At 34.4% G+C, this 16,831-nt stretch overlaps 1 protein-coding gene across 5 annotated transcripts in view; it reads left to right on the plus strand.

Moving 5' to 3' along the window:
* Nucleotides 1-16,264, plus strand: part of LOC105475567 (meiosis regulator for oocyte development) — a 50,228-nt gene extending 33,964 nt beyond the window's left edge. For 4 of the 5 annotated variants that reach the window (XM_011730935.3, XM_071094866.1, XM_011730936.3 and 1 more), the window contains exons 11-12: nt 1,520-1,649; nt 2,574-16,264. In XM_011730935.3, coding sequence (XP_011729237.1) covers nt 1,520-1,649; nt 2,574-2,670 — 227 coding nt within the window. In that variant the 3' untranslated portion in view covers nt 2,671-16,264. Of the gene's footprint in view, nt 1-1,519; nt 1,651-2,573 lie in introns of those variants that run through there. The other variant, XM_011730938.2, reaches the window with a different exon arrangement.
* Nucleotides 16,265-16,831: the final 567 nt, after the last annotated feature.

Below are 16,831 nucleotides of genomic sequence, written 5' to 3' on the forward strand. Positions count from 1 at the left end.
ACATCATTGTAAATGTCATAAATATTATTTATTCAACAAATGTTTATTTGGTACCTATTGTTCCAAGTGCTAGAAATGTTACAGTAAAGAAAACAAAAATCCCTGCCCTCACAGAACTTAACTTCTGGACAATGACACATTTTTTAAAAGCTAGATTATCTACTGGTTTCCTTCATTTTCTTCTTACGTTATGAGTTAGTGCATAAGTGAAACTCTAGTTTCCCCTAAAGTGTTCTGTGGCACTTGTCTTCATAATTCACTATAAATCTTTTAAAATTTGAAGTCATTTGATCTTAAGCCTTTATACTTGGCAGTGAGGTAGACCTTAATACTTCCAGCTTCATCAGAAAAACATAAGGGTATGCTTGTTCTGATTCAGTCTGTTACCTGTTTATGTTAGAATTTACAAAAACAAAGTGACAAGCACTAATGAGAGCTTTACATAGAGGTTTAAAGTAGTGTCCATATCAGATCTATATTTTATTTATTTCTTCCCCCTTTCCTTTTTATGCTCTCATTATTGTTGGTGACCCTTTCAGGAATAATTTTATTGTGTTTACATCTTAAATCATTGAATTACTTACACATCCTTTCACCTCATATTATTAGCAAAAACAGATATTTTTAAAAACTATTCCTGACTGCAAGATTATCCTTTTGGTCATGAAAGTGTGGCCTGCAATGGTCCAAGCAAAATTTTGAACATAGTTATTGATGCATAATGTCTTTATAGATAGCAAGTAAGTAAAAATATTAAGTCTAATTAAGCAATTGCTTAAGTTACACAAGTCTCGTGAAGTGCATTGGGAAACTTTCCACTTTTTCTCTTCTTTCAAAGGGCTTGTACAGATGAGAATTACCTATCCCTTGATTGTTTGTTTTTTTCTTTTTTTGAGACGAAGTCTTGCTTTATCACCTAGCCTGGAGTGCAGCTGTGCGGTCTCGGCTCACTACAGCCTCCAATCCCCAGGTTTAAGCAATTCTTGTGCCTCAGCCTCCCCAGTAGCTGGGGCTACAGGCACGTGTCACCACCCCCGACTAATTTTTGTATTTTTAACAGAGACGGAGTTTCACCATGTTGGCCAGCCTGGTCTCGAACTCCTAGCCTCAAGTGGTCTGCCCGCCTCAGCCTCCCAAAGTGCTGGGATTACAGGCATGAGCCACCACACCCAGCCCTACCTGTTCCATGAATGTTAAGTAAAATTCACTTGCCAACTGGGCCTGGTATTTTCCTTGTGGAAGAATTTTAAACTACTGATTTGGTCTCCCTAAAGTTTTAAATTTAGATTGTTTCTTAGTGGGTTTTATTTTTTTCCATATTTATATTGGCTATTAAAAATGTAGGGGAGCTCCTGTCATTCAGTTTCACTTCATCTAAACTAGAACCTACCATCAAAATTGCTATTTCAATATGATGTGTGATTCATACTTGGAACACAGTTTTAGTAATGCTTTTTGAAAGTAACTTTAAATAAAATATTGTGATACAGTTAATGAAGATCGTTTTCTTTCGTCATAGGAGGAACCAAATCAGATGAAAAAGTGGACTTGAGCAAGGACAAAAAATTAGCCCAATTTAACAACTGGTTTACATGGTGTCATAATTGCAGGCACGGTGGACATGCTGGACATATGCTTAGTTGGTTCAGGTAATCAGCACATTTCTTCTTTGATAGGCTTGGATTTGTGGGGGATAACACAGATTGCTTCTAAATAGTTTGGGTTTATCTGTTAACATTTACCCAAAGTATGAATTTTATTTTTACTGTCACTCAGACGTTAACAAAGGTGGTATGAACATTTCATCATTAGATATCCTATATAACCTTAAACTATAAAGGTAATACTTGTGTAAGAACTAATTTAAATCTTTTGTATGAGTTAAATGTTTGATAACATTATTTAACTTTATTTGGGGAGAGGATAGTTTACAGTTTTTACAACTGAATATGCTGTAATTTATCATGCAATTGAATTACTAATGAAATGATAAAAGAGCATATCATACTGCTGCCTGAATTCTCTTCTAAGTAAGCTTTTTATGTAGTCATGCAATTGAGACTCTCAAGACCATATTTGAATTTTATTTTGAATGGTGCCAGTGGCCCTGTGCTTCTGATTGATACAGCATTTATACCCAATTTGTCTCACTAGCCAATTTAAACTGAGCACATCCCTGTCACCTTCACAACTGTAAATGAAATATCTTGCCATATATGTAGAAAGTAAAAGGTATGTATTTCTTCTCCCTAAAGTTCAGCTTGGCAGTAATTTATGATTTGATGCTTTTGATGCTTTTTTCCTCTGGGTTTTAGTTTCTACATTTTTCCAAATGCCATTTTGAAAAGTTGCATTATAGATAGATATAAGTAAACAAGTGGGCACAGTGGTGCACACCTGTAGTCCCAGCTACTCAAGAGGCTGAGGCAGGAGGATGGCTTGAGCCCAGGAGTGTGAGTCCAGCCTGGGCAATATAGCGAGACCCTGTCTCTTTAAAAAAAAAAAAAAAGAGATAAATAAATGTATGTATGTCTAATTTGGATTTTTAACTGTTATTTGACCTGTTTTTTTAGGGACCATGCAGAGTGCCCTGTGTCTGCATGCACGTGTAAATGTATGCAGTTGGATACAACAGGGAATCTGGTACCTGCAGAGGCTGTCCAGCCATAAAATGTTATCACCTTAAGAGAAACCTTCAAGTGTGGAGCTTTCTAATAGGTGTCCTTCATAGCTCAGAAACATACCTCAGAACAAGTCATTCATGACTTACCTGTAATGGGAAAATAAATCATTCTATCAGATCAGCAGTTTTGATGTTTGAGTGATTTTGATGTGCTTCACAGAGACAAATGCTGCTGAAATAAACATCACAGTATAGACATGAGTTCTGTTCAGCAGGTTGAAAAGTCTACTTTAGAAAAGCTTTCTAAGTTTTGGTTGAAATTATGAACACTCTACAAGCAAAATTTCTGGAATAGCCAAGAACAGATTTTGAGCCTATATCTTCAAAGCTGAAATTGGATATCTTTCAATAAAATATGTGCACTTTTAAAATAAAATGACTAATTCTATGATTCAGACAATAGTTTTAAGTTCAGCTGTGCTTAGATTTCTTTCAGATTAATTTAAAATTATAGATTTTTACTTTTAGAATTGAAGAGCCCCTATACCACACTGGAGAAGATTTTTTATTACTGTTATATATATGTATGTGTGTGTGCATATTTATGTGTGTATGTATAGATATGTATTTTTTAAAGGAGCCTTTTCCCTCATATACTTTGATTTTAAGATAAGCAATCTTTTGGCGTAGACATTATCGTCTTCCTAGAAAAGTCAAGAGGAAGAATCTATCTTACGACTTTTTCTCTTCAGAAGAGAAAAACATGTACCATTTCAGGTGAACATACAAAATTTTCACTTTCTACCTTTTGCTTTCCAATGTCCTGATTTGTCTTCAAAGGTTTTTCTCCATACTAATTTGTCATCCTCATCACCTGAGAACATTTTACTGCATACAAAGTCTATGCAAGATTATATGTAACTAGCCATTTAGTACAATGTCAGTGTTTCTGTACTGTCAAATTCCATCTTGATTTGGAATACCATACCTTGTTCTTTCCAAGGTAGACTAGGAAGTGTTGGAGAAATAGGGTCACTTCAGAGACCACTTTAGATGTAAGTTTTTAAATATTAAGTGTTACTGGGGCTAAGTCAGGGACTTTATTTTAAAATTTATTTTTTCTCATTTCATAGCTAGATAGTTATAAGAGAAATACAAAGAATTTACAAGATGCTTCTCTGTCATCTGCCATATGCAGAGGGACTGAACTAGGAACTTTGTAGTTGAATCTGTATTCATAAAGAGTAAATCTAATTTTATTTTATAGATTTTGGAGAAATAAAACAAGAATTTTAAGAGCTTTCATATTAGCAGTTTTGCCTTACAAAAACTAAGATTTGTCAGATTAGAGGTACAACCTAAATATTAAAAGTAGATTAAATTTATTTTTAACCTTGAGTATCTGATACATAAAACCCTTTTCTAGGAAAACGTAAGAAGTGGTACATATCTACTCTAAATGTTTCACCTACATGAGTCTTTTCAAATGAAAGACATGGGAATTGCAAATTTTTTTAAAGATTGCTATTAAGGGTACTTTTTCCAGCCTTCGTTTGAGTAAATCTTAATTGATTTCATTTTATTAACATATACCCTTTACCTTTAATATTTCATTTGAAGTGTTCCTTTCAAATTTACTGTGTCCTAAATATGAAAGTCAGCTTTAAGTAATGTCAGACTCTTATGTACATTTTCATTTCTCATTAAAGTAAAATATAAAATTATTGAATTTATCTGAAATAGTTACAAGTTTTGGAAATACAGCATAAAACATGAATGTAAAGTCTATTATGTAGTATGCGTATTTGTAATCCTAATATATGAGGGTGACATTTTTAAGATTGTATGTATGTGTCAACCTCTTAAATGTTTTCTGTGAAGCCCAAACATGCAGTTTATGTCTCTGGTGTTTGTTTTGCATTTTAGTGTGCATGGACAATGAAGGTAGATTCAAATTATTTTCTCTTTTTTATCACTAAGTCACTGGTATTTGGGTTTAAAAACTCGACAAGATACTTTACCTAAACATGATCAATAGACGTGTTTAATAAAAGTGTTTTTATTATTTTTAAAAGATTGAATAAATCTGGTTGAAGTCATTGTATCAAGAAATTATGGTTTCTTTACAAATAGTCCACATGAAGTAATATTGGTACTTATTTTGATGACAGACCTCATACTTAATATTAGAAGTAACATTCCTTTTAGGCTCTGTTTTTCAGTTTAACCCACTTTCCAGAATGGTTCTTATCCTTATTTTAAAAGCTTCCCATTGTCAATGCTTCACATAGTGAGTATTTAAAAGAATGTAGTTCTGCATTTAATTAGATGACTCAACTTCAGTCATTCATTTGACTGCAAGTAGTAAAAGCATGGTCTTTGAAACATAAAGTATAATCCTAGCCTCGGGATCTTGGGTAAGTGACTTGACCTTTTTGAGCTTCAGTTTCTTTATATGTTAAAAAGAAAGATACAGAAAATACCTACCTCATAGAGTGTGGGAGTATTAGGTGATGCAATAAACATGAAGTGCCATATCCCTGTCACATAGTGCTCTATAAATGGTAGTGATTAGCATTGTTACCTTCATTTTCATAGATTGCTCATGTATCAGTACTTTTTCAGTGAATACAGTATAATTTTAACAAAGAATCTACATTTGTCTCAAGAAAGAAAATTTCCTTAGTGTGAGTTGGCTGAAATAGATTTTTTTTAAAAAAGAATGAAAATTCCCAATAATAGTAATACTCCAAATATAGGGTAAACAAAAGTAAGTCCTATCTCAAAAGAAAAATGCCATAATTTGGATAAATTTGGAGTATTACTGTTTTTTTTTTTTTGCATGCAAAAATCCTTCAACTGACCTCCTAGGAGTTAAACGTGATATAAAAATGAACCCAGAGGAAAAAATTACAGCAAATTTAACAACTGACTATTGAAAACTTGAAGTTTTTATATCTATTCTCAACTCTTAATTTAACTAGGTTTAAATTGAACTCACTAATCTGGATACTTGGAGAAAGTATCCAGGATTATTCTGTGTACTTTTTCCTTTTCTGCCATTCTGCTACACTTGATGTTCATTTAAGTTAAAATGTTGGGGTGGTAGTGGTAATTTCAGAAGTATACTGTGAGACTTGCTCTCCCGGAATAGCCATAATTAAAGCTAGTGGGCACAATTTCTGACATCTGCACAGATAGGCATCAGAGAGGTGGGAGACACATATTTGGGTCAATATCTTGTATCAAGTCTAGTGACACACATCACAATGACAGAAACAGGCCTTGCTAGATAGCAGCTCCCCTATCCACTACTTACTCCTTCCATTACATCATCTGCAAGTTTTCTCTCCTACCTGCAAATGTTATAGGTTTCTTTGCTGATTATAACAGGTAACACTTTACAAATATATTAATTTTTATAAAATACTACTTCTCCCAGAGTACAGAGACAGAAGGAAAGCCTCCCAAAGTTTTTAAAAGCTAACAACCCAGATACCAAATTAACACAAATTTAACATGATAAAATCACAAGTAAAATTAGTTATCAAATGCAGCAGTATATAAATTACTGTTAATGCCTTTTATGTGCTAGGTGCCAAGCACATTATCCTGTTTTTGCAATAAACCTATGGGGTAGTTATATCATTATTGTCCCCATTCTGTAAATGAGGCAATTCAGGCATAGAGACATCAGTTCACTTGTCCTAGGTTACACGAGTAGCAAATACAGCCAAGACTTAGATTCCAGTAGTCTTGACTTCCTAAGCTGCCCTTTTAATTTCTGTTTTCTGCTTCTGTGTACTACTTTGTAGGTTCTGTATATAAGAGAATGATTCACTATGACAAAGAAGGGTTTATTCCAAGAATTAAGTACTGGGTAATATTTTAATCATATTTAGTATTAATACACCAAAAGAAGAACCATGTCAATAGCTCTTTGGATGTACAAAGCACTTGATAAAATTCAAAAATTGATCTCTAACTTGTTTTTTAGGTTAGTTGTTATTCAAAGGAAATGTTTTCTCTCCATTTTCTCCGCTCCTATTTCACTGTCTCACACATCATGATGCCTATTAGAGAAATACTAGAATCCTTCTCACTATAGACAGCAATAAGATGTGGATGCTGTTGTCACTGGTTCTGCACATGGCAATGAAAAAGAAGAAAGCGAAAGGAGGCACACCTTTGCTTCTTTTCCAAATCATCAAAATTTGATATGGCAAAAATCATAAATAGTTACAAAGCAAACAAATTGATAAACTACAACATTTATGATGAATTGCCTTAATTCATAAAGGACATTTTCAAAGCCAAGGAAAAAACAATCAGTAGATAATATCAATCAAAGACTTGTGCAAGCAAAATAGAACAGCTGACAAATTTAAATAAATGCTAAATCAGTAACATGCTGATTAAAAAGTAGATTACTTTTCGCTTGTCTGCACAGATTTAAAATAATAGGCATTTTCATGGATATGGGAAGGAAACATTCTGAGATAACAGCTTATGAGAGTTTAAGTCTTGAGGACAGGTAAACTATTAATCAGAAGCCGTAAAAAGGTTCATACCCTTTGACATAGTATGCTGGGAATATTTTCTGAGGAATTGATTGCATAAGTGCACAAAGATGTATATTTTTATGATATGATTCTACACAGTATTGTTTATAATAAAAACTTGGAAACCTAAATGTCCAATAATAGAAAAGAATAAATTATTGTATATGCATATAGTGGGTTACTAAGAAATGATTCAATTAGTATAGATATTTTCATTGACAAAGGTTTCTTAATGATAAGTGAAAGGGAAGTTATAGGATAGTATATCTAGCATATAAATATATTTGTATGGGATATGGTTAATACAGAAACTTTTAACAGTGGCCATCTTTAAAGAGTGGAATTTTGAGTAACATTTTCTTCATATCTGTATCTTTGATTTTTCCCAATAATAATGAATATATAAATGTATGTGCATCTCTCTGTCTCTTGCACACACACACACACCCCATATATATACACACACGTATATATACACATATATATGTATATATGTGAACATATAAATGTATGTGCATCTCTCCTGTCTCTTGCACACACACACACCATATATATACACACATACATATAGGTATATATACATGTATATACATATTTATACCCATATATGTATTCCATATACACATATACGTACACACATATATATGTGTATATATATATACTGGCTTTTAGAAAAGTTATCCATGACCTTGTATCTTGTTATTAAACACAGTGAAACAATCATGTGTTAGGATTTATTTTATGAGGTGAAAATACAGGCTACAAGGTATTATGAAAATTTGGATTGAGATCTATTTGTTCAGAAAGCATTTTCTAGATTTCTTATTCTATACTAGTAATATACAGGAATAACAAGATATAGTCCTCTCAATTCTTCATTACATTTGGAAGTAGTACATTATGTTCTCTATTTAGCATATTGGGAAATGAATATGTAAAATAATTCTGATTTCCCTGAGCTTAGTGGGTACATGATTAATAACTTTATTTCAATATTTTTTCTCCTATATCTTCCTCATGAGATTTCCTGACTCCTCTGTGTTGGCTCTGGATCTGTGGTGGGAAAGCTGTCCTCCTCTATGTACTGAATTTATATGATTATTGTCCAGTCTAATCTGGAGTGCACTTTGCTCAATTCATTTCCAATCATAGCAGGTTATTTAGGTTTAAGTGATGAATTCTGAACATGCCTGTGTGTCTTTGCTTCAACAAAACACATAACACGTACCAGGGTGTGCTGGACGCTGTGTTAAAGGTTCTGATGTCAAAGGATTGATGGCACTATAGTTGCCTTGGAGGAGTTGTGTGTCTAATGGAAGAGGTAGATATAAGCATAGTTTTCAGCAAACTCAAATCTATTAAGCTTAATATTTAGAACTGCTATAGCATTTGCATAAAAAGAGTATCATTTTAGCATCTCTTTTGGCAAGCCAGGAAATGTCTATTTCTTTTTCTCATTTTGGACTTTAAAAATTATTTTCTGATTAAAAATAATTTGAGGAAATAGAGATTTCCATAACATTTTTAAAAAATGTAATGTTCTTCTCATCTACTATTAATGGCACAATGTTTTAAAATGCTTTGCTAAAAAGGCAGCTTTAGGATTAAAGGATAATTTATGTAACGTTAGAAACAGCAGCAATAATAATTCAGTAGAGACTTTCATCATTCAATTTATGAAAAGCATATTGCCTTAACATAATTTCTTAACTGGAAATTTAGATGCAGGAATCAAATCAGTCTCTTAAAATATAAAGTCGCAAAGACAGGGAAGTCTGGAGGAGCATTTGGAGGGATTAATGTCTCACAACTTGAAACATATATGTAAGAATTCATGCAAATTGTTTATCTTACATCTTTTTTATTTAAAGAATTTTAGCTCCACTTACACATAAGAAAGACTGGAGTTTGAAATAATAGATGTCCAAATTCATGCTTATCCAGATTTATATCACATTGCAGCCATATATTTTGCTGATGATAGTTAAATAAGAAGTCGCTACCGTAAAATGTAAAGCTAAGTATCCTTTTTAGCACCATAGTGCTAAAATTTGAATGTTAAAATTTGAATGTAAAAATTTGAATAGTAAAAATTTGAGTGTTACAAAGTTCCTGTGGTGGTATGTCAAAAAAAAATTTTCCTTGTCAATTTGCAAACTTTCATTATGCATTAAGTAGGTATACTTAATATTTGAACAACTATGGATGTGTATCTTTATGGTACATGTATGTTCCCAAAATAGATGAAGATGTGTAATTTATGGAGCAAACATATTCAGCAATGTGACAAATGTGGGAGAAGTATCTCTTGATAAAGTAATACTTCTTTAAAAAGTAATATGTTTTATCATTTTAAATCTTCTGATCTTTTTCTTCCATTCTTCAAAAATGGAATGTATGGTCACCTCACTCTTAGGACAGATTAGCAACTTTAAACATAGACAGCTTTCTGAAATACATTAAATGCTTTTTGGAAAATTGAGTATAACTCTTTCAATTAACGTTAAGATACTGTTGGGTTTCAAAAGAGAATACTCCAGACAGGGTACATTTTTTCTCTTTTTCTACTGGAAGAACCAGACACAATTTAGAGATAAGTAAGCTGGGGACAGATTTTCAAGTTCATCTGGGGACAACTACTCTTTTAGAAACATTTTGTTGTTTTTAAATATATTTTATTGAATTTTGTTACTTCTGTCTTCAGAAAGTGTTACATGAATACAGAAAATGTATGTTCCCTATGGGGACCTGGAAAATTAAAAACGTGTATCATCCTGATAAAACATATCTCATGGGAAAAACTGGCCAAAACAGTTACTCAGTATATCTCCAGGTTTGCATCTTTTACTTCTTGTTTATTCATTTAGAGTCCTCTTCCAGTGTGTGGACCTCTGCAGATTCTAGATAACTTTTCAAATATGCTAGATTTTGAGCTGTATGTATTTTCTCAAGCAGAGACATCTGAGTGTGGTGAAAATGAATTTTCAGAGGACAGAATTGCCAAGCATATGTGATGGAACTGTAGGGAAAAAGGGCATAACTTTAATCTTCAAAGAAGCTTAAAAATAGCTCCACAGTTATCATGCATGAGGCCTGACAATTGACATTTCTCATTTTGGCAGCATTCACCTACAGCACCCTATCAGCAACTGAACACATTCATCTCTGGAATAAATGATTAATGAGCTGCCTATCATTTCCATTCCTTCTGTACCAAGTGGTGGAGGCTTCAGTTGATCATATTGCAGCCATCAACATCATTACTGAAATTTATTCTGCCACTAGAGGGTTGTACTAGGATAATCAATTAGCATTTAAATAAAAGAATTAAGTTATGGCATTAAAAATAACAAAAAAATAATCCCTTCTGAGTCACTCTGTCAGACCTGGTAAGGTGGTTTTGTTTTTTTGCTCATCAGACAGCATCACAAAATCTTAGATTGAGGAAGGAAGCATGGAAGGATTGTTCTTGTTTCAAGAACAACCCTCTAAGATTTCCAAACTTCTCATTCTTTTTATTAATCACTGTCATGTTCCTTGAAATGCAAATTTATGAAATGCTACAATTTGCATTCAATGATGACCACTGAAGTTGCCAAATTATTTCCTTCAGAGAAAAAAGGATAGAGTTAGGCATTTTTGAAAAGTCGGAATTTATCCAGAAAGCGGAAAGTTAGAGAAAGGACATTTACAAATGATACTGAGATACAGCAAAATAAAGCTTTTCTTATATTTCAGCAGGCAGATGTGAGAATGAGGTGATGAGAACAACATCATTTAGATGTCGGGATGACGTGGGCTGCATTTCTAAAACAGAAGGCAGATAATGTGGGTCTTCATAGTCCTACAAAAAAGTGACAGATTGTAGTTTTGGTTAAATGATACATCCAAGGAAAATGAATGGTACTTGGAATCGGTATTTTAGCATCTCTTTCTGCTCCTGGGACCAAGTTCTTCAAGTTCTCAATATTACTGAGCTTAAACTCCCTCCTCATCTATATTCATCTTCCAGCATGGCTTTCTCCTATTTCCTCATTGTTTCCTCTCTCTCCCCCTCTTTGAATTTCAAATTCTAATATAAACAGTCGGTTTTATCTGCTTCTGAATTAAGACACTACCTTTACTACATTGTATTGGTCACCCAATCAAAGTGCATGTGCATTTTCTTCAGAGCTGAGACGAATTGATTATACAATGAAATGGAGCTATCATAGGTCCTCAATCCAGCTGCTCTGTCCTATACTTGATTAATAATATTTCCACCATCTGTTGGTGGTGGTATTGTGACTTTTCATTTCTTTCTGTCTTTGTGAGCTTTTAAGAAGAAGCTAACAAAGGCTGTTTTGAGGACTGTTAAGTAGAGGACATTTTTACCTAACACTGATTAATGTAAATAGCTGAGTCGTACTTGTATTTTGAAAAATGGGAAGAAAATGGTCATAGTAAGAAGCACTGGGTGATAAGAAAAACACGTAGTAACAAGATTTCTACATGTGAGCCAACTGCAAACTTCCTCTATGTGTTAAAATTCTCCAATGAGAAATACAGCAACTCGTTTCAGTCACCATGAGATGGGACAGGTTAGGCCATGTTGTGCTTGACCTGGTCGTGACTGAATAACCACACACTTCTTCTTTACCTTTGGCACAAGTGGCTCATCAATCTCCCACTTTCCCTCAGATTTTTTTTCAGCATAGTATTCTAGGCACCAACTACCAACTGGCCAGTGTTCACCTGTTCGCCATTTTCAGCTTAACTACCAATTTGAACAATTGGAGAGGTATTCGAATCGGATGGTAAAGCTGAAATTAGATCTCAAGTCTCTTGACTGAAGTCTAGTACTCTTATATTTCATAGACAATGAACTGGACCAGATTAATTCTTTTGTTAGTATAATGTATATTCTATGAACTTCCAATAATTTTAAAGCTAACTTTTTATTATAAAAATGTTGCAGGCTCATGCTAAAGTCACTGTGGGAAACAGTATGACGTTTCTTCAAAAATTTAAAAATAGAATTACCAGCCAGGTGTGGTGGCTCACACCTGCAATCCAAGCACTTGGGGAGGCCATGGTGGGAGGATTGCTTGAGCCTAGGAGTTCACGACCAGCCTGGGCAACACAGCGAGATCCCAACTCTACAAAAAGAAATTTCCAAAATTAGTTGGGCATGATGGAGCATACCTATAGTCTCGGCTGAAGCAGAAGGATCACTTGAGCCCAGGAGATCAAGGCTTCAACAAGCCATGCTTGTGCCAATGCACTCCAGCCTGGGTGACAGAGTGAGACTTTGTCTCAAAAAAATAAAAATGAAAAAACAAGAAAGAAAAAAGAATCACCATATGATCCAGCAATTCCATTTCTGGGTATATACTTAAAAGAATTGAAAGCAATTTTTTGAAATGGTCTCAAAGAGTTATCTGTGTACCAATGTTTATAGCAGCATTATTCACAATAATTGAAATGTGAAAGCAACTCAAGTGTCCTGGACAGATGAATGAGTAAGGAAAATGTGGTATACATATTCAAGGCAATATTCAGCCTTATAAAGAAAGGAGCTGGATGTGGTGGCTAATGCCTGAAATCCCAACACACTTTGAGTGGCTGAGATAGGAGGATTGCTTGAGGCCAGGAGTTCAAGAAGAGCCTGGGCAACATAGTGAGATCCCATGTCTACAAAAAATACAAAATTGTGCCAGACATGGTGGCATATGCCTGTAGTCTTAGCTACTCGGGAAGCTAAGGTGGGAGGATTGCTTGAACCTGAGAGGCGGAAGCTGTAGTGAGCTATGATCACACCACTTCAATCCAGTCTGAGTGGCAGATTAAGACCCTGACCAAAAAAAAAAAAAAGGAAATTCTGATATGCTGAAACATTAATAAATTTTGAGGATATTATGCTAAGCAAAATAATCTAACCAAAAAAGACAAATACTTTATGATTCCACCTGTATAAGGTACTTAGATTGGTCAAAATCATAGAAACAGAAAATAGAAAGGTGGTAGCCAGAGACTAAAGGGGAGGGAATGGGGAGTTACTGCTTAATTGATACAGAGTTTCAGTTTTACACAATGAAATGAATTTTGGAGATGGATGGTGGTGATAGTTGCACAAAATTATGAATGTATTTAATATCATTGAACTGTATGCTTAAAAAAGGTTACGGTGGTAAATTTTATATGTATTTTGCCACAATAAAAAATTGGGGAAAAAAAAAAAACAGGCTTATCACAAGAAAAAAAAATTACAAAAAGTATAAAGTGGAGTAAATTTCTTCTTAGCAGTTTGCCCCATTATCTTCCTGCTCTATGTGTCACCTCCCTAAACTCCAACTCTCACTTTCTAGGGAAAGCTGCTTTAAAGTCTGTACACACGTAAGGAAATGTTCTGTACATAAACCACATCTGGCTGTGTTTCTCTGTGTTCATTTTTGCGCCTGTCTCTTTGCCTGGATAAGATCATACTGCATAAACTCTCCTCTAATGGCCTTTTCCCTATCTAAAATATGTATTTTGAAGAGTTTTCCTTATTAGCCTGTATACACCTAATTTTAAAAAACTGAATGGTGTGTGATTAGATGTCTATATCTCCCATTGATAGAAATGTAGGGTATTTCCATTTGTTTTTACAAATGATACTGCAGTGAGCATCTTTGAGTATAAATCTGTGGCTACTTGTGAGTGAGTTTATCTCTTCGATAAATTAGGTGGAATTGTGAGCCAAAAGTTATGTGTATTTTACATTTTGATAGATATTGACCAATAGCCCTCCAAAAGTTGAACTAATTATCTCCCTATAAACTACACGGTATAGGAAAATGCCTGTTTTCCCAACACCTTCAACACTTAGCATTATAAAATTTCTACTTATAGCCATGTAGTAGATGAAAATCTTGAAAATATTTTAATTTACATATAGTCAATTCTGAATGAGGTTAAGCATAGATTTTATATGACTATTCACTGTTTGTATTTATTTACAATGCACTGTTTATTCATTTCCATGCTCAATTTTAACGGTGTTTACTTTGAAGAAAAAAATAGCTATATGGAAAAGCCCTGAATTATATGTAATTCCCTCTTTATACACCTTTTCTGCTATAATTTGAAAGTTAGCTTTGGTCAATTTTTTCACTGTCACTGTTTCTTTCCTCCGCCTCCTCCCTCTCCTCCCTTCCTCCCTTCCTCCTTTCCTTTCTTCCTTCCTTCCTTGACAAGGTCTTGCTATATTGCCCAGGCTGCAGTGCAGTGGCTATTCACAGGTGTGATCCTAGTGCACTACAGCTTTGAACTCCTGGGCTCCTGTCTCAGCCTCCTTAGCAGCTGGAAGTACAGGTGCATGCCACTGCACCCAGTGCCTTGTTTCTTTTATGATAATCATTTCTCTTTTAACCAGATTCTCCACACCTTGACAGGAATTAGGGTGAGGAGGACTAATAGTACTGCCAAAAGACCCCGATGGTCTTGTTTTAGAGATAATTTTTGTCATAACATTGCTTAGCATATTATGCTTTATAATCTTCTTGTCAGTAACTGTGTGTCCTTGGTATTCATCTTGTTTCTCAGTCGTTTCTACTATAGAAATAATAATTTCAAGAATAACAAAATGTCTGATTCCCTGTTTTCAGGATACTTTCATATACTAACAGACCAAAGTGACTGGACGTGGCCAATTACAATGAATCCTATTGAAAAATGAACCTGGTTTACCTGAGGGCTAACTATTCAGGAAAAAAGCTTTATCATGAAGACTTTTTAGTTTAATTTTCAAACAGGAAATTTATTCACAAGTGTATTAGGTTCTCCAGAGAAGCAAAACCAGTAGTACACACACACACACACACACGGGGATTTATCACGGGAACCGACTTTATCATTATGGAGGCTGAGAAGTCCCAGGAAGAGCCATCTGCAAGCTGAAGAACCAGGACAGCCAGTGGTGCAATTCAGTCCAATTCCGATGTCCTGAGAACCAGGGGAGCCAATAAAGTATCTATCAGCTGAAGGTATGAGAACGTGTGTGTGTGTGTGTGTGTGTGTGTGTGTGCGCGCGCTGGGGGGTGCAAGTCCTGGAGTCCAAAGGCCCAAGAACCAAGAGCTTTGATGGCCGAAAACAGAAGAAGATGGATGTTCAGACTCAAGAATAGAAAAATTCATTCTTTGTCCACCTTTCCGTTTTATCTTGGCACTCAATAGACTGGATGATGTCCACTCACATAGGTGAGGCTGGATCATCTTTACTCAGTCTACTGATTCAAATGTGAATCTCCTGGAAACACCCTCACAGACACACCCAGAAATCATGTCTTAAACTATCTGGGCATCCATTAGCCCAGCCAGGTTGACACATAAAATTAACCATCACGACATGGCTCAAAAGTCAAGAAGTATAAAGAAAACAAAGTGAAAATGTTTTTTTGTTTCATCCCCATCCATTATCTTCCAGTTTCCCCACCCTATCCTCATGGAGTTTGTAGTATAGTGAACAGGTAGACAACCAAGAAATTATAATAAGGTACATTCAGTCTTCTCATTATCAGTAATTTTTTATTAGGTTTCTAGGTTCTGCGAGGAGAGTGTTACAGAATGCTGAGCTGGGAAGCTTCAATCATCAGATTTTAATATTTGTCAGTGAAGGGTTTAAAAAGATGGAGAAAAACTGAGTTAAAGGAATGAACTGCCACAGACAAAAATAAAATGGTCCCTTGGCCTACTTCTTGGAATCTCTATTGCAATAATTGCTATGTGTGTGGCAACTTCCTGGAGGTTACTTATATAAAAATGTATCCTGAAGTAATTCAAATGTGTCATGCTAATGCTCTGTCCACTTCTTACTAAAATGTATGGGTTAAAATTAACAATAATACTTTTGTCTGGGTACTGAATCTAAGTAGAAATTGCTCATTTCTAAGTTGTAACGTATTGTATATAAATGTAACATTGTTATAATACAATTATATGTACACAATGTAAAAATGTAATATATTGTGTATATGTACAAATGTACATTTGTTGTGCAATATTGTGCAATATAATTGTAATATTTTCAAGTCCTATATGAATAAAGCTGTTATTTGCATGACTGTGTCCTATGAATAGTTATGGAAATGAATGAATAAGCTTTTTAGAAACAGTTTCTAGAGCCATAAACACTTAAATATTTGTGCCTGAATTTTCTCATCGATTCTTTAGGTGTTTTCCCCTAAACAAAAGAATCTGTGTTTGTTTATCATGAAATCATTTTTCTATTTTGGCATACATTTCTTTTTCATTTTAAAGCCTGCAATCTTTATTATATAACCTGCAGGCTATATGTGTGAGGTAATCCACTCCCCCTCTCTGTTGGAGGGGGAATGTTTTCCTGTGTCACTCTGTAATTTGTTTTGCAACAATTATTGCTATTTGTAATCATATCTTGTAATCACAAGAGATATATAGCTGAATTTAGAATCTGTTGAGAACACAGAAGGCAGCAGCAGTGTTTCTAAATGTCACTGACTTAATTATTTTAACTCATAAAATTTTTAAAGGTTCAAATGCATCAACCCAAATCATCCATTTCTGAAATGTATTTTAGATAAATCCCTTGAAGTGTTCTTTTGTTGCAAATGGGTGTCATTATGCATTAGTTTCTTTCTCCAAATCC

The sequence above is a fragment of the Macaca nemestrina genome, chromosome 4 (genome assembly GCF_043159975.1).
Source record: "Macaca nemestrina isolate mMacNem1 chromosome 4, mMacNem.hap1, whole genome shotgun sequence".
NCBI classification, from domain to species: Eukaryota; Metazoa; Chordata; class Mammalia; order Primates; family Cercopithecidae; genus Macaca; species Macaca nemestrina.